Raw genomic sequence first — 25493 nt, forward strand, 5'->3', positions numbered from 1 at the left:
ATGCATTTTGGAAACTCTGCTGTGCAATTGGATAGAAGCGTAGATGCTTCTACATTTGGCTTAGTTTATGGTATTGGCTGAATTCTGTTCAGTAATGAAAATACACAAATCTCTACACTTTTTCTGAGCCACTAAAATAAAGACGTACCAAAGAACATGTATTCTTATCAGTAAACAAATTCCTTAATAAAGGCAATATTTTATGAAAAATCGATGAAGTAGTTTCTATAAATGAAAATTTAAAAGGTATTCACAGAAGAGTAGGATAGTACCACATGTGATAATTTTATCTAATAAAGATCTTGAAAATAGAGTTTAATTTTCATACACCTCGAAAAGAGAAAGGAAGTGACTATGAAAATCCTTTTGTACCATGAAGATGTTTGATATTTATTTAGTGGTAAACTGCATAATGACTGGTGGCTTCTAGTACCATGTTGTCTATCATATGGTTTTAAAATATTGAATCTACTCTTTCCCTTCGCAGTAAATGTGGTAACAATAACTAAGAATCTTACTGCTTTTGTTTTGTTTAAAGATTTTATTTATTTGAGAGAGAGAGAGAGAGAGAGAGAGAGAGAATGAGCCAGGGGGAGGAGCAGAGGGAGAGGGAGAAGCAGACTCCCCACAGAGCAGTGAGCCCCGACATGGGGCTTGATCCTAGCACCCTGCGATCAAGACCTGGGCCAAATGCAGATGCTTATCCGACTGAGCCACCCGGACACCCCAGATCTTATTACTTTTCAAAAGAAATTTGTGCTATGAGGGAGCATTTAGAAAATAAGTTTTTGGAAATGTTTCCACAGTTTTGTGATTTCTTTTTCCTGAAAAAACTGAAAATATAAATGCATCACTTATATAAATTTTTATATCTACACGCTTAAAAACCACGGAAACAGTTTTTTAACCTATTTAAAATCTTTCAGGTGAACAGTTTTGAAACCATTTTTAAATCATTTGCTAAATGTTTCTAAATGTTATGCCTTCCAGCTTGCTATAAAATGAATTGATATTAGGAAAGATGGACATTTATTAGCCGAATTACATAAAAAAACCTTTGTATAATTGATTGTGGAATTCAAAAACAAGCGTTATGGTTTAGAAACCTCAGCCAGTAGAGTAGTTCTCCCATTTAAAAAAAAACTTGGTATATTGTGAGATTTCAGCTACTAAAACCCAACATCCAAATAAACTCTTCTTAGAATTGGACTTTTGAATTGCTATATATCAATGTATTTAAAAAGAAATTTTAAAAATAATAAGTATATTTAAAAATAATAAAGCCCCATTGTTGTTATTAGTGTCATTAGGAAAGTAACATTAAAATTTACTTTTAACCATTTTTATTTTATCCTTATGTTTTATGTCTTATTTAATTAAAAAAAAAAAAAAAAAGTAGGGGCACCTGGCTGGCTCAGTCGGTTGAGCATGGGACACTTGAGCTCAAGGTTGTAAGTTCAAGCCCCATGTTGGGTGTAGAGATTACTTTAAAAATAAAATCCTTAAAAAAAAATGAGTAAATACATATGTATTGGAGTGTGTGCACAAATGTTCTTTTTTAAATGATGAGATGCACAGACAAATAATTTGGTAGCTCCATTGCTTAGCACATTATTATAATGAGATATTTATCATTGTGATTTAGAATAGCCAGAAAAATTTCTCTAATGTTTCTTAAAAAAAAGTATATAAGTGGGTGCCTGGGTGGCTCAGTTGGTTAAGTGACTGCCTTCGGCTCAGGTCATGATCCCAGGGTCCTGGGATCGAGTCCCACATCAGGCTCCACCTGCTCTGTGGGGAGCCTGCTTCTCCTTCTGCTTCTGCCTGCCATTCCCCCTGCTTGTACTCTCTCTCTCTGTCAAATAAATAAATAAAATCGTTAAAAAAAAAGTATATAAGTAAAAATTTGTTTTAGAAAAGTTAAAATGAAAAAGATAAAAACCACTCAAAATTCTCCCAACCAGAGATAATCACTGTTGAAATTTTAGTGAATACCCTTCCAAATTTTATTTTCTGAATATATGTATCCTTCTTTCACAAACATAGGCTCATACTCTGTTTAAAACTGTTTTTATAGAGTGCCTTTATACCTTACAGAATTTTTCTAAAATGAAATTTACAAGAGATTTTGGAACAGAAATTAAAATTTAAAGGAACAATACTAAGAGGCTACTTCCTGCTATTTTGGGACAGAGATTAAAATTTAAAGGAACAATGCTAAGAGGCAAACAAGACCAAGGCTGAATCTTCATAATCAACACTGTGCAAGATTACAACATTTGTTTGATTTTAGTCCATTGCCTGTTATTTTAATGTTCTTTATCTAGATTTTAAATGTGTGGTTTAACTATGAAGAGAAATTACCAAAAAACAGACCATCAAGTGTTGTGGTTTTTTACTTGCTTTATCTTCGTATGGCCTATGTAGTCAGGCAGATAGATAAAGGGAACTAAGATTTTGGCAAGGCTTTGTTTCTGTTCAACATTATCTCTGTACCCAAAACTGATAAAATTTGGTTTATAAACTAGAATTATTAACTTTGTGTAATAGGATGGAGAATAGAACCCAGATAGTGATTATCGGTGTAGTCATTTATCTTCAGAATCCAGCAGTTATCTCTCAGAGGTGTGGTCCTGGACCCAATTCATGCAACATTTTTTATCAGTGACTCATACTATGAGAAAAGACGTTTCATTCACACAGCAAATGAAACCTAGCTGGGAAATGAAAACTAAGAAGAGGAAGTCACATTGTCAATGACCAGATTAGAATCAAAATGACCCGGAAAATTGGAGAAGTAGTAAGATGTAAACAGAATGAGTGAAACATAGGGGTGGGCTAAAATAAACAAGGAAGACAAACAAGTTTCAAAAAGAGGAATGGGTAGCTGTTGGCAAGTATAGAAGATAACTTAGAGATTCTAACAAATAACAAGCTGGCTAGAGTCAATAATGTATTGTTTAAAAAGCAAATCCAACTTTGTGAAATGTATTCTTTACTAAAATTTACCTAAACTCCTACTTGCTAGTTGAGTGTCAATTGCAAACACTAAGAACTTGTTCTTTTTACCAGAAATCTTATAACTCACCTTAACAACAAATGTGAAGAACACAGCCACTTAAGTGAGATAGTAATAGAAGAAAAACTAGTTTCATTGTAAGATTGGGGAAAGATGATTTTTTTCTCCTCAAAGAGATGGAATAATTGAATAATGATCTTTAAATAGGAACGTATAGTTACAAAGGTGAAAGATTATTAGATTCAGGCTTTCATGTACCTTAAGTAATTTAAAAAGTGGATCGGGTTGTACTCAAATTTCATGAAAGAATGAAAGAGAAGATGAAATTAAATTGTATTAGAAAGGAGTTAATTTAGAATAAATAGTAACAAAAAAACAGGATAAAAAGGGTTGTTGAAAATTGGAACAATTCTAAGAATCTGGTAGAATTCCCATTGATAGATTTCTACTTTTCTAAAATGGTGAAATGCGATACATGGAAGAATGAAATGCAAATTTTTAATGTCCCAACCAGACCTCAAATTTTGTGATTTTTGCCTTAGGTTGTAACTAGAATAAATAAATTTGCACCAAGACCTAAAAGCTACAAGAGCAAGAGCAAAGTTTGTTGTTAATCAAAATTACTAGTGGTTATGTCAGTAGACATTTTTAAAAAGTACTCCAATTGTGTTGCGTCACTGAATACAAGGGCAATATCAGAACAGATATCTGATTGTAGACCTAATAAGAAAAGGTTCTGGAATATATGGACAGAGGATAGTCTCCTAGGGAAACAGTGTTCCTCTTTTATTTTCCTGATGATGCTACTGTATACTGCTTTTATTTTTCTTTTTATAACTTTTACTTATTTTACACTAGATATATATTAACTGCAGGACATTTAGAGTATAGACAGCAAACAAGAACAAAAACCATATGTGTAATTCCACAACTGAGGGGGAAAAGATTAGTTAACATTTTGATGTGTATCTTCTCACACTCTTTTCTATGTACCCAGGTATGTAAAATATTTTATAATGTATAATTTTAATTTATATGTATTTTAAACGTGTATAAAAGAGGGAATTTTGTAATCTGTTGCTTGATTTAAAATCATGAACCTAATTTTCTATAAATATACTAGACCTACATCGTTTTTAACGGTTGTAATAATTTGCATAATCCCCACCTTTGGTCATCTTTGTTTCCAATTGTTCACTATTATTAACAACGGCAATTGTATCTCCAATACTGCTTTTCTTTTTTTTTTAACAGCAAAAAAGAGCATTGTAACAAAGGGATCCAAGGCACTTACTCATCGATCCAATTATTTATTGAACATTTATTTATGCTGGACACTGCATTAACTGGGACCAGAGAGGTGGTTAAAGCAAAATCTCCACTGTTTAACTTCCAGTCTCACGTAATAAAAAGACAAGTCGAGGAGTAGGAGGCGGCACAACACTCACCCTCTCTTTAGTCTACTTTAAGAGAAAGTTGCTGGGTCAGAGGCCAGGTGTGTATATATTAATTAGGTAAAAACAGTTTCTAGAATTGCAATCTCTACAGTTCATAATTATTAGGTTTATGTATAAAAAATATTAACCCACAACATCTACATTAGCCAGTGTTCAAGAGCTACACAGACAGAAAACCCGACTCAGCCCTCAGCTGCCTCCGCTTGGTTCCAGACAGAGGAAACCCTCTCCCCGGGCCTCCCGGCGCCCGCGCGTGCGCGGGAACAATCTCACCCACCGCCCGGGAAGACCACCCCGCACTCCTGGCTTCTTAATTCCGTTCTCCCGGCCTGCGCCAGGCGGTCAAAAGCGAAACGTCCCCCCGACCACTTCCTCTTAGAGAAGTTCTCCTGGCCAAGTGTGGTTTTGAAGATCAAGTGCAGGGCTGCTTAGCACGGGTGGTCAGAACGAGGGTGGAAAACAAACTTTGTTACATGTTAACTTGGAGCAAAGCGACTTTAGGAAGGGATCTGAGTTACAAGCACAGCTTGTTTTTTTTTAATAAACATCGTTTTAACTGATAAATAAGGAAGGGAGGGCTTGAAAGCAAGCAGGAGAAAGGGGCAGGATGGTTTCCGCAGGTGGCGTGCGGCCGCATCCCGGCCTCCTCCCGGCTCGCCGCGGCTCTGATTAGTTTCCGCGGCACTGGAAGGGAAGCATCCTCCACGCTGCAAACTCCCATCAATGGGATTCCCCTCGTGGGAAATGCCGCCTCCCGGCCGACTTGCTCTCGGAGGGTTAGGCGTGTAGCCGCGACCTCGGGCTCCCAGGCGGGCGGACGGGTGAGCACGGCGCGAACCCCATGGACACCCTGGCTCAGCACCGCGTTCCCTCCACGCCCGGGGTACAGCAGGCACCACCCGCCGCCTGCCGCCGCGAAGGGGCGGGGGAGATGCCGCGGGGGGCGGGCGCGGCGCGGCGCGCGGGGAGGGGAAGGGGTTCTCGCGCGATTGGGCGAGGTTTCCGGTGTTGTGACTGAAACCCGTCAATATGGCGGCGATCGGCCGCGGCCGCTCGCTGAAGAACCTCCGAATACGAGGTAAGCCCGCTGCAACCCTCACTCCCCACCGCCTGGGGCCCGCGACCCCTGGCCCTTGCTTCCCCCTGGCCTTGGGCTGGGGGAGCGATTAGGGGCGCTGGCCCGAGCCAGGGTTGCCGCCACTGGCCTGCGAGCGAATCCTAATTGGAGCTGTGTGTCTGTTTCGCGCAGGGCGGAATGACAGCGGCGAGGAGAACGTCCCGCTGGATCTGACCCGAGGTAACGCGGGGCGCCGCGGGCGCCGGCGAAGGCGCGCTGCTGGGGAGGAGCCGGGAGCCGGGGGTCGGGGGCCGGGGGCAGGGGCGGGCCCCGCACGGGACTGGCGGGGGTGCGGGAGGCAGAGCCGAGCCCCGCCTGCTGGCCCGCAGGAGCCAAGCCCCGGGCCGCCTCCCGGGACCCATCCCCCTTCCCGGTGCCCGCTTCCCTCGCCCCGCGCCTTTCTCCCGGCCTCTGGGTGCGGCGGGTGCCGGGGAACGCCAAGCGGGACTCAGCGGAGCCGGCTACCCTCTGGGTTCTCTGGACCCCCGAGGGAGGGTTTAACTCCCATCCTGGAGCTCGTGCAGCCATTCGCCTGGAGGCGGCCGGCGGGAGGTAGAGGCTGTTATTTAGGTTGCCGGAGGATGTCTGAGGGAAGAGCGACCACATCCTGCCCTCCCCGTCCCCCAGAGCAGAAGCCGGACCTGCTGGGTTCTTGCTTGTCTGCGTGACTGCTTTTCTCTTTGCCCACCACCCTGGGGGACCCGCAGCATTGATAACTCGGTAGTGAAACCTAGAATGGGCGACTATGGCTAAGTGTCTGGTTTGCGCTGTAGTTCATTCCCGTTTCCCTTTCCCGGGTGGCTAGGACTGTAGTTGGCAAAGACCGCCCCCTCACCCTCGCTGCAGGTTCATTGTTTACCTTCTGCAGTGGCGACGGGTTTGTTTACACCTTCGGAACTGGGCGAACCCCGCGGTTGTGTTTTTAAGGATCTAGTCCAGCTACTGGCCAGTGAATCTTTTATTAGTTACCGTACTGGAGTTTATTCGACAATATCTCGCTGAAGATACAGTAGTTATATACAAGGTTTTTCTTTTTTCTTCCACGGTAAACAGGATTTGGTCTACTGATTCCGAAGAAGTCATATTTCACACCGGCTGTAGCATAGAGTGTAAGCTGGTTCAGCTGTATAGAATCAGTTTCCTTTTTGAGATCTGAAAAACACTTCGGGAAGTTAAGAAAAGTCGTAAACATTTCATTAAAAATTTAAAAAATTTAACCTATGTTCTACTTGACGTAATGACTTATCTAAAGTATTTGTCAGACGCGGGCTCATTGTTGAGACTCATCTCTGGTATTTAAAGCATAGTGCATTGTCTAATTTGTATTTTGTATTTCATGGTGTAAGAAAACTTAGAAACTAAACAGCTACTTTTTGTTTAGCTGCAAGAGTACATTTTTGTAAGAATATTTTATTCTGAAAGTTCAGGGACTTTGTTTTGGGCGAATGAGGTGCTGGTGTTAACAGGCAGAAGGGTTTCTCATTAAATTGGAACTTTTTTCAGCAGATAGTGTAGAAGATGTAAAGCTTTTGACTTTTGTGTAACAGTTTGGAAACGACTATATAAAACACACATGAAAAATCTATATAAGTTGTATGTGGGAAAAGATTTTCTAGTAAATTTCCTAACAAAAACAAAATTCCCACAGGGTTCAAAATTAGTATTTGAGTTCTGTTATAGATGTACTTTATTAGGTGATTTAATTTCTGTGTGGGCATATGTGTTTAGATGGTGAAAAGAGCACTTATTAGATAGATCTTCTGTCTTAATTTTCTCATTAAAAGCTTGTTTGGATGTGGTGCTAGAAATAAGTTATATTTGTGCTTTAGGTTGAGTTTGTTGAGCTCCTATATATAGTAGTTTCTGTGGTTGGTATCAGAATTTTGGTTTGTTAAAAAATATACAAATTGATACCTTTGATTTACTTCAAACTTACTCAAGTGCACAGATAAATCTGTATGTTTACTATTTAAAATGTTAAATTTTCTGAGCACTTTGTGAACGCCATTGTCCATAGGTGTTTCTAGGATAATGCAGCAAGCAGAAAAATGCTATTTCTGCTTGCCCTGATAAAACATAGTTTAGTTTGGAATATACACAGCCAACTGAAATTGATTGCAAAAGGCATATGCAAGTAAGAGAGGCTATATGAGAATAAAAAAGTAGTTTATTATATAGGGAAGCTATTATTGTTCAAGGAATTGCTATTCTGACAGACATTTCATTGTTAAAAGAAGGTTTGTGGATCTAAAGAAGTCTTGTGGCTCTATCTAACCCGAAGAAAGTTCACAAGGAATTACACTTTAGTAATAGTTTGAGAACTGTAGCGCAGTCTGGGTTGCTGCTGAAGGGCAGCTGGTTGTGGATTGGATTACAGTACGTTTTAGATAAAGTTTGGGGTAACCAAAACTACAAGTTTTTAATGCAGAGGCAGTGTTTGCTCTCATTTTAATTGTTTTTATGTAACCTTTGAGAAATTCATTGTGTAGCTATCTCATAAAGTTCATTGTTAAGTAGAGGTCATGGTCATTCTAATTCCTAAAGGAACCATCAATATATAGGGAAAAGAGATCAGACTGTACAGTCAGATAGTTCTGGGTTGTAATCTCAGCTGGGATACTTAATAGTTAGGTGATGTGGGGCAAGGTATTTGACCTTGCTTAACTCTTGGTTTCTTCATCTCAAAGAGATAACTTCAAAGGGTTATTAAGAATGTGAGAAGTAAATGAACTAATGCTTAAAATACTCAGTACAGGAGCTGATAATTTTGTGAGTGATGTTAACTAAATGTTAGTTGTCTTCGCACAGTATGAAATAAAAATTATTTATGTCGCATTTAAAATATTTCAGAGTTTTGAACATTATAAACTTGTTAATGAGGAATTATTGTATTGAGGCTTTCATTTTTTGAGACATATTATTAATTGGGTATAGTCTGTCTGAGGTAGAGTTCTTGAGTATAACAACTGTAAAGAAGTATTTGGTGAGATTACCAGTAAATTAGGCCTAAGCAAAGAGTATTATATGTACTTAAGATATAATGTAGTATTTTATAGAACCTTAGAATTTTTCTCTGACTCCAGAAAATTTCTTAGTAATAATGATTTGGCTAGCCTTGCAAGCTTCTTGAGGCCCAGGAGAGTTCTACGTGCTTTGGTTTTGGTAGTTCATAGATAGTGTACTTCAATTAAAAATTGTTGGTGGACTAATTTTGATCTCTTTTGGAACTTCATTGCAGTAGATCTCACAGTAAACTTATTGCTGATTGTTGCTTTCAGTTTTGTTCAAACAACTACTCTACTTAATTTGTGAAAGTCTCTGATATTTGCTATTGATATAATTTAAATACTCTCTCTGTTTTGCATGCCAATATCTATTTTGAAATCAAAATGCTTCCCTTAGTCACTTCCACTGCAAGGATAGCCTGTTTTTTAATCAGTCTCATAGTACATTTCTGGTACTGAATAACCTGAAAAGACACAGAGTATTCTTCCTGTGTAAGTCCTTCTTACTGTACAGTAATTTAATTATTGTGTTCAAAGTGAATTTTCAGGACGTGGAGAAACCTGTATTCATAATGTAACTGTTAGAATTTATTTAAAAGTATTGAATTTTATATTTTTTATTATCCAATTCTTTTCCTTTAGAAAGAATACAAAAATTGACTGTCTTAGTTGCTGTTTAATACTTAGAAAAGTAGGAAGGTTATCTGAATGATGCAGATTTGAACACTACTTTTTGTTTTCTGATTTTTATCTAGTGAGCAGATTACTTATGTTATTTAATCGCTGACTTAGACAAAACATACATTGACTGGATGTCTGTTATTTACTAAATGCTGAATTAAGTGCTGGAGGAATGAAGATAAGGAAGATGTTATTCCCCTTTTTAGGAATTTATTGGAACAGATATTAATAAAGTGATTGCAATATGGAATGATAAATTAAGTAACCAAACCGTACGAGGACCCAGAAGTAGCCTAGAGGAGAAAATGATGAATTGTTTGGTGGGTAGAGGATCAGAGGCAGCTTCAGAGTGGTTAACTTCTCATGAGAATAGTGGTAGACATAACGAAAGGAAACATGGGCTCGCAAAAGACTGTACCACACCTTGGGAAAGGTAAAAGTCAGCAGGAAAAGGAGCTGCCTAGGAAGCTGCTGCTGTAATCTAAGAAATGGTGGGGAACTAGACCAGGATGTTGGAGTTAGAAATGAAGGTCAATATATATTGAAATGGGGTAATCAACTAATTTGTTTTCTTCAGATTTCAAACTAACTTTGGAATACTCCTACACTGTGCAGAGAACTTATATTTATTAAGAAGGTCATAGCTGTCTAATGTGATTTCCCTTGACTCCTCCCCTTTATTTAATTTTTAAAGTAATCTTTGTGCCCAATGTGGGGCTTGAACTCAGGACCTCAAGATCAAGAGTCAACATGCTCTACCTGCTGAGCCAGCCAGGTGCGCCTGTCTTCTCTTTTATATTTTATACATACTTACCTTCTGGTTCCCTGAGTCAGGGAATAAACCATCTCTGTTCCCTTTCAAGGCTAACTTGGAAAGGAATTTTATGCTCCTAATACTGTTTCTTCTTAAGATTCTTTGTAGAACTGAGATCCCTTTCTTCTTCATTTCTTCCTTCCTGTTGGAAGTTTTCTCATGTTCAGTAATCATTTGGTGTATCCTTCATATGGATCAGGTACTATCCCAGGCATGGGATGATGGTGGGAGGTGTGGAAAGACAAAGTGAAGATTACAAAATAGCTGTTTTTCCATCCGCTCTACAGAAAGAATAGTTCATCCTCACTCTATAGCTTTCTTCCTTAACCACTATAGTCTTCTAAGTACAGCTTTCCCCGTGTACTGAAAATAGTTTTTTAAAGGATGCTGGTATTCATAGGCATTTTTAAGTTCCCCATTCTGTTTTAGAACTATTACTGTGTTAATAGTTTTGTTCCAGGCTCTAAAATATGTTATCTCACTTAATCTTTAATAACTGTTTGAGGTACTCTTTTTATCCCTCTTTTACAGTTGAGGATATAGGTTTCAAAACTCCGAAGGTCTGAAATTCAGGTAAGTAATTCAGCCAGGGTCATAGGATTAGGGAGCAACTAACTGCAGATCATGCATTTGTAGGCACTACACTTTGCTATTCTTGCAACCACTTCTTTACTTGACTTCTGTGAAATATTCTCCTGCTTTTTTTCCTACCTCTCATGCTGCTCCTCCTCTATTCCCGCCTGGTCTTCCAGCTCCTTAAGCGAGTGAACCTTAAGGTTCTGTCCTTGATCTTTTCTTCTCTCCTACGGTGCTATATGCTATGTCCCTGAACGGTCTTTTCACTGAGGGCTTCAAAAATGAGTTAAAAAAAAAAAAAAATTCCATGTGCTGAGATGGTTATGATAATTACATTTTTATTCAGACTCTTTCTTTAAGCTTGCAAAACGTATTAGCATTATGTGTCTACTACTCATCTGAAAGGCCTGATGTGTAAAACTTTGCACCCCAAAGCATATTCCCTTTTCACCCTCTAGTTACCACCACCACCATCCTTTGTAATAATCAAGCTAGAGACCTTCAGCTCATCTTTGTTCACGTGCCATGTTCCTTCAGTTTGCCTGTGAAATACCTAATGAATCTAGTCTTTCTTATTCCATTGTGATTGGTCTTGTTCACATCTTTATTATCTCATTTGGATGATGTAAAATCTTTTCTTTCACCCTTTTTTCACTTTCTCTGCTATACGATTGCCAGGATTATTTTCCTGAAATGTAGATCTGATCTTATCATTCCCTGAAATAAAAAAAACAAAACACACTCATACTCACACTTCCCTGGCTCGTTTTTGCTCACAGAATAAAGTCCAGATTTCTTAACTTGGCATTGAAGGCCTTTTATGATTTATTCCAAAATTATCTTCTGTACTGTCTTAATCATACTATTCTGTCAGCCTCCGTGCAGAGTTTACTTGTGTAAGACACTCTCTTCTTTCTTTACACACAGTGCTTTTCAGAGGGGATTGGGAAAGTTCGCAAGTCCAAAGCACCTACCTCCCCATATTCTTTCCCCTTGGAGATTGTGTCATACCCCTGGTTGAGAATCTGCTTTAGACAAAAATGATTTATTCCTTGCATATGGCATGCAGTTTCTATTTACTTGACCTTGTGCAGGTTGTTTCCTCTGCCTAGAATTTCATTTTCAGTACTCTTTATTGAAATCCGAATTCTTTAAGGTCTAGGTCAAATGCAACTTCTAGAAATCATCCCAGTGGGACTTCCTCTGCTTTTCCACATTTTGTTTGTTCCTTTCTAAATATCACTTCTCATTGCTTTAAGTTCTTCGTCCAGTTGTTTTTCCCTCACTGGACCTTAAGCTTCCCCAGCATCTATCATATAATAATAACTGAAGCATTTATTGAATGTCAGAATGGAGAGAGAGATGGGAAATGGAGTGTACAGCATTAAGGAGAGTAGAAGTAAAAGAACATTTTAGGTTTGCAGTCCTCAGGGACAGTGAGATTGATGATGCCATGAAATGAAGAGATCCATTTTGGAGGGATGATAATGAGTTTAGCTTTGCACTTTGAATTTTAGGTGATTAAGTCAATCAGAGATACATAAAAGGTAGCTGCAAATACTGGAATGGTTCTAAACTTGTGATCTGATTGTTCTCTGCATAGGGCGTTGAGACAGGGAAGAATGTAAATGGAGAAAGAGCTAAAGATTTGAGTGCTAGAGGATGAGCTGATGAGAGTGTCATAGCATAAGAATCAAATTCGAGAAGGTGGCCAAGAGAAGAAAACTAGCAAGACTATGATCTCAGAAGCCAAGAGGGGAGTTTTGGTTGAAGAAACTGCGAGACTGTAGCGTTGAAGTTGGTCTCCGGAGAACTCAGCTCTACTCTTCCTTAATCTAAGGATGATGTCTGTGCTTCAGTTTCCAGGATCTCTAAAATGCATACTCCCTTACACAGGTAGCACTGTCACCTTCTGTCTCTGTGATCCTCAGCTATCACCATGTTTCTGGGATATTGAAAGGTTAAAAAGAAAGCATTACAGCCTTGTTAAATCACTGTGAGAAGTATTCCCATAAGCAGTAATGAATACATGTAGGAGTGATGGTATTTCATAGCACTTTAAATGTAAATTATAGTCAACTCTCAATTTCCTTTTAAGTGATCATCTGCAGTGACTTGCTGCCTCCTCCCCCTCCCAGGTCTCAGGCTACTGAAAATAGGGCTGTGAAAAGCACAGTGGGGTGAGTGAATGGTTTGCATGCCTGTGTATCTGTATCTCTGACTATCACCAAGCTAAATACAGTCCACTCTCATTTACCTGCACTTAATAAAAAGGTGAATAATGATGGAAGAGTGCTAAATTACATAATCTAAATAGCATTATTTATACGTGGCTTGGGAAGATTTTATATTCTTTCCTCCCCTGCAATAGATTGATGTGTCTTTTAAGTGAATTATTAGCATCAATTTTTATTTCCTGAGCAAATACTGTTAGAGTAGCCAACATAAATAGGTTAAAATATATATTAGGTAATCCACATGCAAATAATTGAGAGTTGACTGTTAATGCTTTTTGGATCATCCATTGTTTTGTATTATCTGTGCTTTTTTGTTAGTGTGGCCAGGTTAAAGCTGAATAGCTACTTTAAAATTTTATCTCTACAATGAATTTACTTCTAAAATTATACAGATGCCAAACTAAATTGAAAATAATTGTATAAAACTAGACAAATATAACATATATCCCAAGTCATAGGATTGAAAGAGAATTTAAACTTAAGTACATTCTTAAAATTCCTTTTACAAAGTCTTTGAGCCAGGCAGATTGCGTAAACTGAGCAACGTACCTGGTAATGATGAAATTTACATAAAATATAAAATTGGGGATATGCCGAGGCTTCAGACATACCCTATTTATGGAGTCAGTTTAGTTTATTAAGAAAGACAGAAGACAGTTTTTTAATTACTTGGATTGTGAAGAATTTGGCTCTTTTAATTACTTTGCCATTTTTTTACTCCAGTATTTTGAAGATTTGGATTTATAGTGGTTTGTTAATGTCAGCATATTTTTGATCCATATATTATATAATTGGGTTAGTAAGTATTGTGAATCAGGAAGGCACAATTCTTGGCTTCTGGCATATCTTGGGATATACCTGTATCAGGGCATAATGTAAGATAGCAGTATATGAAGAACCTGCCAATTGTCCTTATAAAGGAATCAAAAACTGAAGGCATTCAGAAAAAAAAAAGAAAGGGAGATAGGTAAGGAATGGCTTAGAGGGAAGACCTTATAGAAGTCTTGACACCTGTCAGACTTTTGCATTAAAGGGTAGCATTTGAATAGATAGAACTTGGGATCAGTGTTTTTAAAAAAATCGTAACTTAATTTTGTGAACTAACACTTCTGGCATATTCAGTACTTGGAGGTAATGTTGAGGAAAAGTTGGTGATTATATAACTTATAATTATTGAGGATTAATTATATTTCAAAGTAGGGCTCTTCTGGCCTTTAAAGGTAATGCAGGACTGGACTGAGAGCTTTTAGGCATATTGTGAAATAATTGTGTGCTTGTGACTATGAGTATATAAATGCTTGGCTGTTATTCCAAATCCAAGTATAAATGATTTTTTTTCTTCCATTGTTTTGTAGTATATGTGTTTCCTTTCCCCTTCATTAATACTGCATGTTCAAAGGGCTCTGTAAATTTGTTATCAAACTTACTTTAAGATGTATGCAGTTTGGAAATAGAGATTATAAATGAGATGGGTAGTGTTTTTGTTATTTTCCACACTAAAATGACCATATTTTCTGAACTCAGAATTTAAACATGTGGCCTCACAGTGAGATAGAATATTTGAAATTAAAATCATTCTGAAGAATATGGAATATTTCATTGCTAAATCCTGACAACCTACCCAGCCCTCTAGTTATTTGGGTAAAGGGTATACTGGGGAAATTATTGCTTATATTAAAGCAGCAAAATGAGAGTTGAATTGCCACTTGCAGGGATTTTAGTGATCTTGTTCAGAATCCACTGTACTTTCATGTGTTTCTTATAATGAATAAAGAGTGAAGAGACACAGAAGCTGTAAACAAAGAAGACTGCCAAGTAATTTACTTTTAGTTACTAAGAAGGAACAGCTTGCCAGATAAAAGCGTATTTAACTCCTTTTAGATGTGTGCACATATATATATTTATCTGTAGTTTCATACTTCGAGAAATCACGTCTTAAGATAGTATTGCTAATTCTTTCCATGCTTAATGTTCATCCCTCATATACTAAAACTTTTAATTGCCCTGTTTTTTCTCCACTCATAATTCCGTATAATATACTCCCTAAACTTCACCACACCACCACCATCACCACCAGCCCCCTCCCCCAAGAAAAAAAAAAAGAAAAAAGAAAAAGAAAAACTGAAGGGAATAGAGTTGCAGAAAGAGTGAGAAGACTCCAGTGGTTGGAGGTAGGTGAGCTGTGAACTCTTAACATTTAGCTATATGGCAGTTTGTGTGTGACCAGGTGGCTGGTGGAATACTGTGGAACGTTTTATTCACATGTGTTGTGGATAAGTTTTTAATCATATCTATCACATGATTAGCATAAAATCATGATAATGGACTATTTGAATACAAATAGCTATTTTCTACTTTATTTAGAATGACTTGTGTTTTTATTTTATTGCTGTAGCTTGTAATTTCTAATGTTACTTTTGAATGGCATAACTTGGTACAAAGCAGGTCAGATTAATTCTTATGTAAGATTTCATATGTCATGTGTAAGAATAATTCTCAACATGTTTTTACAGCTTTTTAATGAGCTAAATTTTAGATTAGTATAGTCTTAAAAATGTTTTAAATCACTTTGTGTATTTTAATAAGAATCTTAACCTTTTTCTCCTTTGTCATGGGAGAATTCAGTGTTACGTGTTCGTGTTTCAACATTGTTTTGAATACAGAAATATATATATTGTTTTACCTAGTGAAATGGAAGACATTTAAAAAGATGCTGATTATTCTTTTTTTTTTTTTTAACATTTTGTTTATTTATTTGACGGAGACACAGCGAGAGAGGGAACATAGGTAGGGGGAGTGGGAGAGGGAGAAGCAGGCTTCCCGCCGAGCAGGGAGCCCTGTGCGGGGCTCCATCCCAGGACTCTGGGGCCATGACCTGAGCCAAAGTCAGATGCTTAACGACTGAGCTGCCCAGGTGCCCCGATGCTGATTACTCTTTAAAAGGAAATATAAAAGGAGAAGATTAAGAAATTTGGATAAACTGTAGCAGTTGCCTTTTGCTATGTATTGTTTTCTTCTGATAGTTATTTTGTTTTATTTAAAAAGTTTAGACTTATTTTTGAGTCCTAGGAAAAATTTTTCACTTACATCAGTAATTGTTTCTGTATTAAAGGTACTGTAGAGAAAAAGTGTAATTATTTTTAAAATGAGTAATTATATTGCAAGTAAATGTTCACTTGGGATACTTGAATATGAATGGATTTGGGGGAGGTATGTGTCTACATATTATGTTTATTTTTAAGCATATTTGGAAGCTACTTTAGAAATTATTTTATCAGCTCTACCATTCAAAACAGGGATCTTCTCTATAGTATCTGACAGATGTCATCCATCATCACTCAAACCTTTCATTGATAGGTAGTTTATTCAAAGCTGTTTGTTTCTTTGCTGAGCAGCTAAGTTTGTTAATGAAATTCTTATATCAAAGTAGCCAAAATTTAATAAGAGAATCATTTCTCAGTAATTGATCCTAGTTCTTTCATATTCTTATTTTATAAATATTTACAAATAAAAATAGTAGGTTTACTCACGTTGGACACTGCCGTGTGTGCTCTTAGAGAGTCTTACCCTTTTCTGCTCATATAGGCCAGTTACCAACTACTTACTGAGTACTGCGTATGTGTCTAGCATTGTTCTGGTTGTTAGATGTTGAAGACATGGTCTTTGATTACAAAAAATAGCTGCCATATTTTGAATTTTATTATATGTTGGAAACTGTTAAAAACATAAATATATAATTTAGTCTTCCTACTTTTCTAGAAAATATGTTTTAATATCCTTTTGTAACTGTTGAAGACAGTGGGGCCAGAGGGAGCCTAACTGGCCCAAGGTCATACTGGCAGTAAAAGAGAGAGGTACATGAATCAGATCCCATTCACTGTTTTTGATTCTAAAACCCATGCACTTAACCCTTTGTAATCTTTCTAAAAACAAGTACAGTAGAGAGTAAGTCATTTTGCTGGAATAATTAGTGGTTAAATGAGTATGCTATATATTATAGTAATGTTGATTTGGAGTCCTCAAGAAACAGGTTATTGGCTGAGCTCTGAAATGTACATTTTAGCCATTTTTGATATGATTATTTCTATAACTATTACTTATTTCTCTCCTTTATTAAGAAGAATATATGAACTACATTTTAACTTTTTCTCTTTGGCTGGGGTCATTATGAATGTTGATTATTTTGTTGGTGGTAGGGGGAGGACAATTTATTACTACCTTGTGTGACATTGGACTGCTTTTTTTGATCTTAATGTGCTATTTTCTTATACATTGCAGCTGTTACTCCTATATTTAGCAGTCCTTTATTTTTTTCTACTTTTACTGTGCTATAAATAGAAACTATATAACTGAACTTGTTAATATTATATGGAAAATAAATATAAATAGGTTGTGATTATGAAGAATTAAGGGCCCCTGCTGTCAATAATATATGTTATCTGTAGTGAATAAACTTGGTGATGATACATACTTTGAGTCTTTATTGCCATTTTTTGGTGTGCTTACTTTTATATCCTGGTTGCTTTCCAGATAGCATTGCCTCATAGCATAGTTCAAGGTAGGTGAGGTATGACTTGATGGAGTTAGTATATATGTATATAGCATGGATGGTAGGATTATATAAAGATAGATATTAAGGTATAAAATATGACTAATATGGACAAAATAACATTAAATAATAGGCTAATTGCATAAGATAGAGATAGTCTAGCTCTGTAGCTAAGAGCATGGGCCTTAGAGTCAGATCTGAATTTGAATTTTGACCCTGCCTCTTAGAAGTTTTTTGAGTTTGGACAAGTTGCCTTTTCTGAGCATGTTTTCTCATCTCAGCTGGAAATAACACTTATTTGAGTGAATAAAGTTTGTAAAATATTTATTACAATTTTGGCACAATCTGTCACATATCTGTACTTAATACCTATAGATATTAGGTGTTCTTTAGTGGTCGTTTAAAACAAGGGAGATGAGAGAAGGGAAAGGTAAGTGTGAGCTGGGAAAAAAATAAAAGAAATTGGGATGTTATAACTTTGAAAGAGCAGGATGTGGTTAAATCAAGAGGAATTGAGCATGAATAAAGGCATTAAACATTTTACTGAGAGAGGAATAATAATATAGATTTTAGTATTCATATTGGATTTGTAAGGTAGGGGTAAGTTATTGAGGGCCTTGAAAACTGTGGAGATGTTAAACCTCTTTTTACATGTTAAAATGCATAATAAAGTGAGAGCAGTAAATGTTATTAAATTATTTTTTATTTAAAGAAAACAGATCCAAAAAATGTTTGTCATAATTGTATAGTCCTATACATTTTGACAAATTGAACACATGGATAATCAGAACACGGAGTATGCAATACCTCAGAAGCTCTCATTCTGTCTCCTTCCAGGTGCTTCTTTCCCACACGAAGGATACCACTATTTTGACTTCTAAGTACCATAGATTAGTTTAGCCTGTTTTTGAACTTTCTGTGATACACTCATACAGTATGTACTCTTTTGTATCTAACTTCATATGCCCAATGTTATGTTGTATCACCATGTTGTATGTAGAGTTAAAGTTATTTTAATCTAAGTCAGCTTGTATATATCATGTATGTCATGTGGATGGATTCTTTCCTTTTGAATGGGCAGTGGATTTATATGAGTGGATAGGGTTTGGAATAATGACATTAATTCCAACTTTATTTAAAAAATTTAAATCAGGGGTGCCTGGGTGGCTCAGTCATTAAGCGTCTGTCTTCAACTCTGGTCATGATCCCAGGGTCCTGGGATCGAGCCCCACATCGGGCTCCCTCCTTGGCGGGGAGCCTGCTTCTCCCTCTCCCACTCCCCCTGCTTGGGTTCCCTCTCTCGCTGTGTCTCTCTCTCTCTGTCAAATAGATAAATAAAATATTTTGAAAAAATTTAAATCATTTTCTGAATATTTCAGTCTTTTGCCTCTTTAGCCTGACCTTTTGCTTAAATAGGTTGTAGTCAACACATTTACATAGGTGAATTTTTTTTCTTAACGGTTGTTTAAAGGAAAAGTATAATCCGATCACAATAAACTGCTCAAAGCTACAGTATAGAAAGAAAATTGGAAAAATTAGAATTCCAATCCAATAAAAGTTTTGTGTTGACCTAATTAAATTGGTGGAATGATTACTGAAATTGGTTAGTATTTCTACAGAAAAAAAAGGGAGGATGATAAACATTTCTTGGTCCTCAAGTAATATGCTCATGTGGAAATACCAGTGCGTTAATATTTTAGATTTACAACATAGAGTTTTAAGTATTTATCAAAGTTGAAAAGTTGTTAGAGTATAAAATAGAGATGCTTCTCCTTGAAGGAGCATAAATGTTTAAATGTCTTTTATGATTCTCTTTCTTAAGAGCAAAAGGGACCCTTAGAACTCTTGTATAATCCTGCTGTAGGTTTCACATATGAGGGAGTCATAAAAGTAATGTGATTGATTTTTTTAGTAGGCATATTAGAACTTTATGAGGTTAAGTGAGAGTGTCTAAGACCTCATTGATAGTTACAAAGTGTCTTTGAGTGATTGTTTTTCTCTTTCCCTGTATTTCTCAATTTCTCTCATTGGTTTCTGTTTCTTTTTCTATTTCTAGTCTGTCTTCTTGTGACTCTTTAATATAAAAGGACATGCTATAGAAATGGACTACATTTGTCTTTCACTGTACTTGATAGTGGTTTATGTTCCTTGATTTAAAATAAAAATTGTTAAAGATTTTTTTGTTTTTGTTTTTACTTAATCATTGGATTTTAGGGCTTTTTTTTCCCCCCTGAGAGTTGGTGCTTTGATAGAAAAAGATTCCATTGCTCATCTCTTGGTGTTTGTCCCCAAGAAATTAGAACTGAGTATTGCATAGGAAATTGATTAAATACTTGAAAGCAACTTAGCAATATGGGCTTAGCATAGATTAGTAGACTAAAGAACATTTTACTTATTTCAATATGCAAGAGCAAGAGTAAATGTGAAAGTGAAACAAGTTTTCACTGTACTGAAAGTAAAGAAGCCTCTGATGAAGTGCATTTTTTAAATGTTGATAATTTTAAAAACAATCACTTTGTTTTAAATACTCAAAATGTTTTAAATTTTCATGCATCTACTCTGGAAGTATGGAAAACAATTGAGTTTGGAATTCCCTGAAGGTGGGAATGTAGTAATAACTCTGGAAGATCCTTGCTGATTCTGAGTCTAGACTGTTTAGCTCACTGAGTATGGTTTATTAGCTATCAAAAAATACTTGGTTTTAATGGTGAATTCTGAGTGAATGCTTGTTTGATACTATTAGGAATGACAAAATGCAGTAAATCTATATTTTGAGCTATGTTTTTCAGGATTATAATACTTACTGCTCTTGTACATATTGGTACATCATTTTTTTCCCCCAACTATTTTAAATGATTTTTCCTAGAATAGCGCTGAAGTAGTAAACTGTTGGCTGTCCAACACGATCAGAGGTTGGTCTAAAATGATATTTTGATTATTTTGTGAAGGGTTTATCGAATGATGTGTTGTTTTAGCAGACAGTCTAGAAATTATATACTTTGAAGTAGATGTTTCCTTTAAGCAGTCCCCTTGGAAGGAAATGTACTTTCTAGTGGTGATGTCACTGTTAAGATTTTAAAAATTCTGCTTCTGAAGATTGCTAAAGCTTATAATATAGTTCTTTAAATTGCTATCTGATTTGTCCTTTGGGGGTGAATTGGAGTTCAGGAACTGGTCAAATATTAATTGTAGTTACATATAATGGGAATTCATTAATTCATTGATTTATTCACTGTTGATTTGAAAAGAATTCATCGAGCACCTGCTATATTCTCAGCACCGTATTAAATACTGGGATGTGTATGACAAGATAATTTTTCTAAGACATACGCTGCCACTATATGTGATGACTACCATTGTAATCTAGTCCCTGGTACCTTCTATAACAATCTCATTTCCTAACTCTTTTCCTCTTAACTCTGTTTGGCAAAACAGCCTCCTTGCCATTCATTCCTACTCATACTCTCTTTTCAGAGCCAGAACCTTTGTACCTCTGTTAAATTCTGTCTGAATTGTTCTTCCACCAATATTTCGAGGCTTGCTCTCTCAGTTCGTCTAATTCTCTTTATCAGTGAGGCCTTCTCTGATCATTCTATCTAAAGTAGCCCCCATCTCCCTCACTTTCCATTCTTTTATATTTTTTCTTCCAGAGCCCTTGTCCCTATTGCCATTACAGTATTATTTATTATTTGTTTCCATAGAGTATAAGTTTTGTGAAGACACTTTTTTGTTCACCATTGTATCCTTAGTACCTAGAACATCACACTGTATGTGCTTCATTATGTATTTATTGGTGGAATAAGTCACTGTCAAGTTTATGTTTTAGTGTGAGGGCTCCAGATTGCTTACTCAACATCTTGACCATATATAGTCACTTATTATCAACATATCTGTGTTTCAAACTTAATAATTACTGTTCTAAAAACCTTTCTATATATTTCATCTGTGCTAAGAGCTGTACTTTAATGGGGCCAAAGCAGACACCCAAGAGACATCCTGGCCTCATTTCTTGTCCTTATTCTACACATCAAATCTGCTCCCAGTCTGATGATGATTTTATCTCTGAAAACTGTTAGATCTATTATTTTTATTACTGTTTTTTAAAGATTTTATTTATTTATTTGTTTGTTTATTTATTTATTTATTTATTTAGAGTGCATGGTGGGGGGAGCAGAAGGGGAGGGAGGGGGAAAGAATCTCAGACTCTTCACTGAGTGTGGACCCTGACTGGGGGCTCCATCTCATGACCGGAGCCGAAACAAGAGTTAGATGCTCAACCGCTGAGCCACCCAGGCGTCCCAATTATTTTTATTTCTGCCTTTATTTGGACTCCCATTTACCTTCCTGGATGAGTGCATTGGCTTCATAACTACTCTCTCCATTCTAGTGCTATCGTCTGCCAATCTTTGCTGAAGCTAGCAACGAGTTTTCCACATAAGTTAATCTTAATATCCCCAGCGGGTTCAGCGTCTTCCTTCTTTGGGCTTTTATATTATATAAAACTTTCTGTGTTACCTTTCGTATAACATTGTGATAATTTGTTCATGTCTGCCTTCCTCAGGCACAGTTGAAAATTATTTATTGACCTTTACTATATGCAGGTTACCATTCCTTTCCTGGTCATACAGTGGTGAAAAAGATTGTGTCTCTGTCCTTGAGGAGATTATATTCTGGTGGGGGGGAATGCAGACAATAAACATGTGAACACAGAATGTTAAGTACTAATAAATGCTCTGAATAATATGCAATTAGATATTTGAAAGGGAGTTGAGTGGTGGTTGGGATTGTCAGAGAAAGGTTCTCTCAGGCAGTGATACTTAGTTGATTCAGGACTAATGAGGTGGCATAAAGTGAAGATATAGGGGGAAGGCCTACTTCCAAGTAGAAAAATGTGGTACAAAGGCCCAGAGATAAGGAAAGAACAAGTAATAGTTAGTGCTTGATGAATGAGGGGGGAGAGGAGAGTGTGAGTCTAGAGATTGTGGTATGCTTGCAAAGGGAAGCTATTAGAAGGTTAAGCAGGGGAGTGACGTTATCTGATTTAGAAAGATACCTCTTGGTTGTTCTGTGGATAATGGACTGAGGCCCCCGGAGACAGCTGTGCATGGCACATGTCACTAAATCAATGTTAATTGAATGAATAAGTGAATGAATTAATCCTTTCACTTTATATCCATTTTGAATCACATGAGACTTCAGTATTCAAGAGGAGAAAGCCACAAAACCAACATTGTAGAAAGGATGGTTGCATTAAAATAGGTCACTTCTTTGTAAGCAGTGTGTGTCTAAACCTAATCACTTTAGTATTTTGAGTTAGCAAATAATGTCTGAGTTGTCATTAATGACAGTTCTTTGTGATCATGAGTGGAAATGCTGTTTTCCTTTATTTATTCATTCATTCAGTTAATTACTGACTATATCCCATAGGCAGAGTATTCTGCTAAGTTTTCTGAAGTTTCAGGGTTGAGGTTACAAGATAAATCAGACCTTGCTCTTAAAATTAGTTACTTGTCATTCAAAAAATGTAGCCTGATTGGATAGTTAAGCTTAAATGGCAAATCAGGAGGCTGAGAAGGGAGTTACTAGCCTTCCCTGACCTCTGTAAAATAGGATTCTGTTCATTTCACTTTCCTGCTGCTGTTGCCAGAGGCTTTCATTTAGGTGTTGAGTCTGTCATTGAAAGTATAAAGAAATGGGGAAAATGCAGGAATGGGAGCAGTTAATTTTATTTGTGGGAAAAGTTAATTTTACTTTTATTCTCTTTAATGTTTTTAAAATTTTTTATTCTGAATATGAGTTCTAAGAATAGCTACAGGTAGATTTTGGGGGAAAATCCTTTTTTTAACAAATCTTAATGTACAATTTTTACTTATATATTTTATATTTTTATTTTTTATTTATTTATTTGACAGAGAGAGACACAGTGAGAGAGGGAACACAAGCAGACTTCCCTCTGAGCAGGGAGCCCAATGTGGGGCTCAATCCCAGGACCCTGGGATCATGACCTGAGCCAAAGGCGGACGCTTAACGACTGAGCCACCCAGGCACCCCTACTTATATATTTTTAAAATTGTACTTTCTTTTTAAAGTAAATGATGTCCTTGGAATATGTTCTCTTTTAGCATCTAGATTTTCAGCTGTTTCAGCTGGTTGTTCAAGCTAAAGATTTTTACTTTTTACCAAATTTTGCTTGTTAATTCTGTGCATGAACAATTAATATTATTATTATTATTGTTATTATTTTATAATACTCTTTACATCCAGCGTGGGGCTTGCACTCATGACCCCAAGCTCAAGAGTTGTATGCTTTTCTGAATGAGCCAGCCAGGTACCTCTGTGTGTGAACATTTATTTATTTAATATTTTTTCTGGGTCCTGAATATGTTTTAAAGAAATTATAGAACAAGTAAAATCATACTTTAAGGTTGGCAAATGAATGTGTGTGCTTTGGCAGGGGTTGCCCAGGGATCATGACGTTCTTTCCCCTGAGCATCACTGAGGCTTCATAATCCTCAGTGTAGGATTCCTGGCAGTATTAGGGTTGACCTAGACTTAAAACCTGTTTTGCCATAACAGATATAATTGTAAAATGGGGTTTGATTTGTTGATTGAGGGATGTTTTGCACTTTTAGCAATTAAAGAAGGAGGAGTTAACTGTTTATTAAGTTGTATTATTGTTTTTTTCTGTTACCATTTCCTGGAGAAAGTATTAGTTAAGTGCAGCAAGGACATTGTAATAGCCTAAAATAAACTAAATAAGAGAAATATGAAAAATTTTGACTAGTGATCTGCCTTTAAAAAGTATTTGGTAGATGAAAGTATGTGAATGGAATCCTAACACTCAAATTGAACACTCTTATACTATGGAAGTTTAATCGCTAGAAGTAGCATGCATGTGGTTCTTAACTAGTAATGTTATTTCTTCATTTGATATTTATCCCTTGATCTGAACTGCGCATTTTTAGTAAGCCAGGCTTTGCACTAAAGAAAGGCTTCATGGGTTATGAACTAGTGTTGTTGAAGTTTACTGGTGTGGAAGCTTAATGCTGAAGCTGAATAAGCACCTGGAGTTAGTTGGCAGACACTTTAGAGATGACTTAATGTAGTGAGACTTTTTTAAAAAGAAAAGTGCTCTGTATATACTAAAGGTAGACTAACTGTTACTGTGCTTTGAGGAGACAGGATAATATTAAGCAGGTTGTTTGAGATAAACCAGTCAGAAACACCCCCCATTGTTTTTCTTATTGTATGTTTACACACATTTATACACATAAAATAGGAATTGCAAATTATTTCCAACCTTATTGGTAATTTGTACAGGTCTGAATTAACTACTGTTTACTTTTATAGTACTGTATATTTTTTATAATACCAATTTAAGTTATTTTGCTTAGAAGATTAGCATATTGTTTCTTTTTTGAAAATATACATTCCTAATTATTACTGTGAAATGAAAGCTGTGTTTGTAGTAGGGGAGATCTAGATTCAAATTCTTGCTCCATAATATTGCAGGGAAATAATCTGACATACTATTTAATTTTCTGAGCCTAAATTTTCTTATATGTGGGAAGGGATATAATATTGTGCATCTTGCAAGGTTATTTTAACTATTAAATAGTATCTGGCAAGTGCTTAGGTAAAAATCCAGAGGGCAAATGTTATTAAATAAATAATAGTTATTTATCCATTCTTTTGATCATGGACATTTGGGTTGTTTGTAGTTTCTTGCTATTATAAATAATTATAAACATGGTCTTATACATGAATTGTGGTACTCTTACTTAAGTTTCTCTAGGTTATATAACTTGGTGTAATAGAATCACTGTTTATATTATATATATTTATTTATCTGTATATGTCTATGTATCTCCTGTATCTATATCCTCATACGAGCAGTATCTTAAGAGTTGCTCCTGAGTCATACTTTTGTCAACACTTGGGATTATCAGCTTTTTTTATGTTATGTTAATCACCCTACAACACATCATTAGTTTTTGATGTAGTGATCCATGATCCACTGTATACTGTATTATGAAAA

The 25493-nt window shown here is 36.5% G+C and overlaps 1 protein-coding gene across 6 annotated transcripts in view; it reads left to right on the forward strand.

Annotated features, from left to right (window-relative positions):
* The first annotated feature begins 5480 nt into the window (after positions 1 to 5480).
* Positions 5481 to 25493, forward strand: part of RICTOR (RPTOR independent companion of MTOR complex 2) — a 122896-nt gene continuing 102883 nt past the window's right edge. For 4 of the 6 annotated variants that reach the window (XM_027604951.1, XM_027604953.1, XM_027604952.1 and 1 more), the window contains exons 1-2: positions 5481 to 5554; positions 5726 to 5773. In XM_027604951.1, the coding sequence (XP_027460752.1) occupies positions 5506 to 5554; positions 5726 to 5773 (97 nt within the window). In that variant the 5' untranslated portion in view covers positions 5481 to 5505. Of the gene's footprint in view, positions 5555 to 5725; positions 5774 to 12807; positions 12850 to 13323; positions 15078 to 25493 lie in introns of those variants that run through there. The other 2 variants (XM_027604955.2, XM_027604954.1) reach the window with 2 other exon arrangements.

This window comes from Zalophus californianus, chromosome 5 (assembly GCF_009762305.2).
Source record: "Zalophus californianus isolate mZalCal1 chromosome 5, mZalCal1.pri.v2, whole genome shotgun sequence".
Taxonomy (NCBI): domain Eukaryota; kingdom Metazoa; phylum Chordata; class Mammalia; order Carnivora; family Otariidae; genus Zalophus; species Zalophus californianus.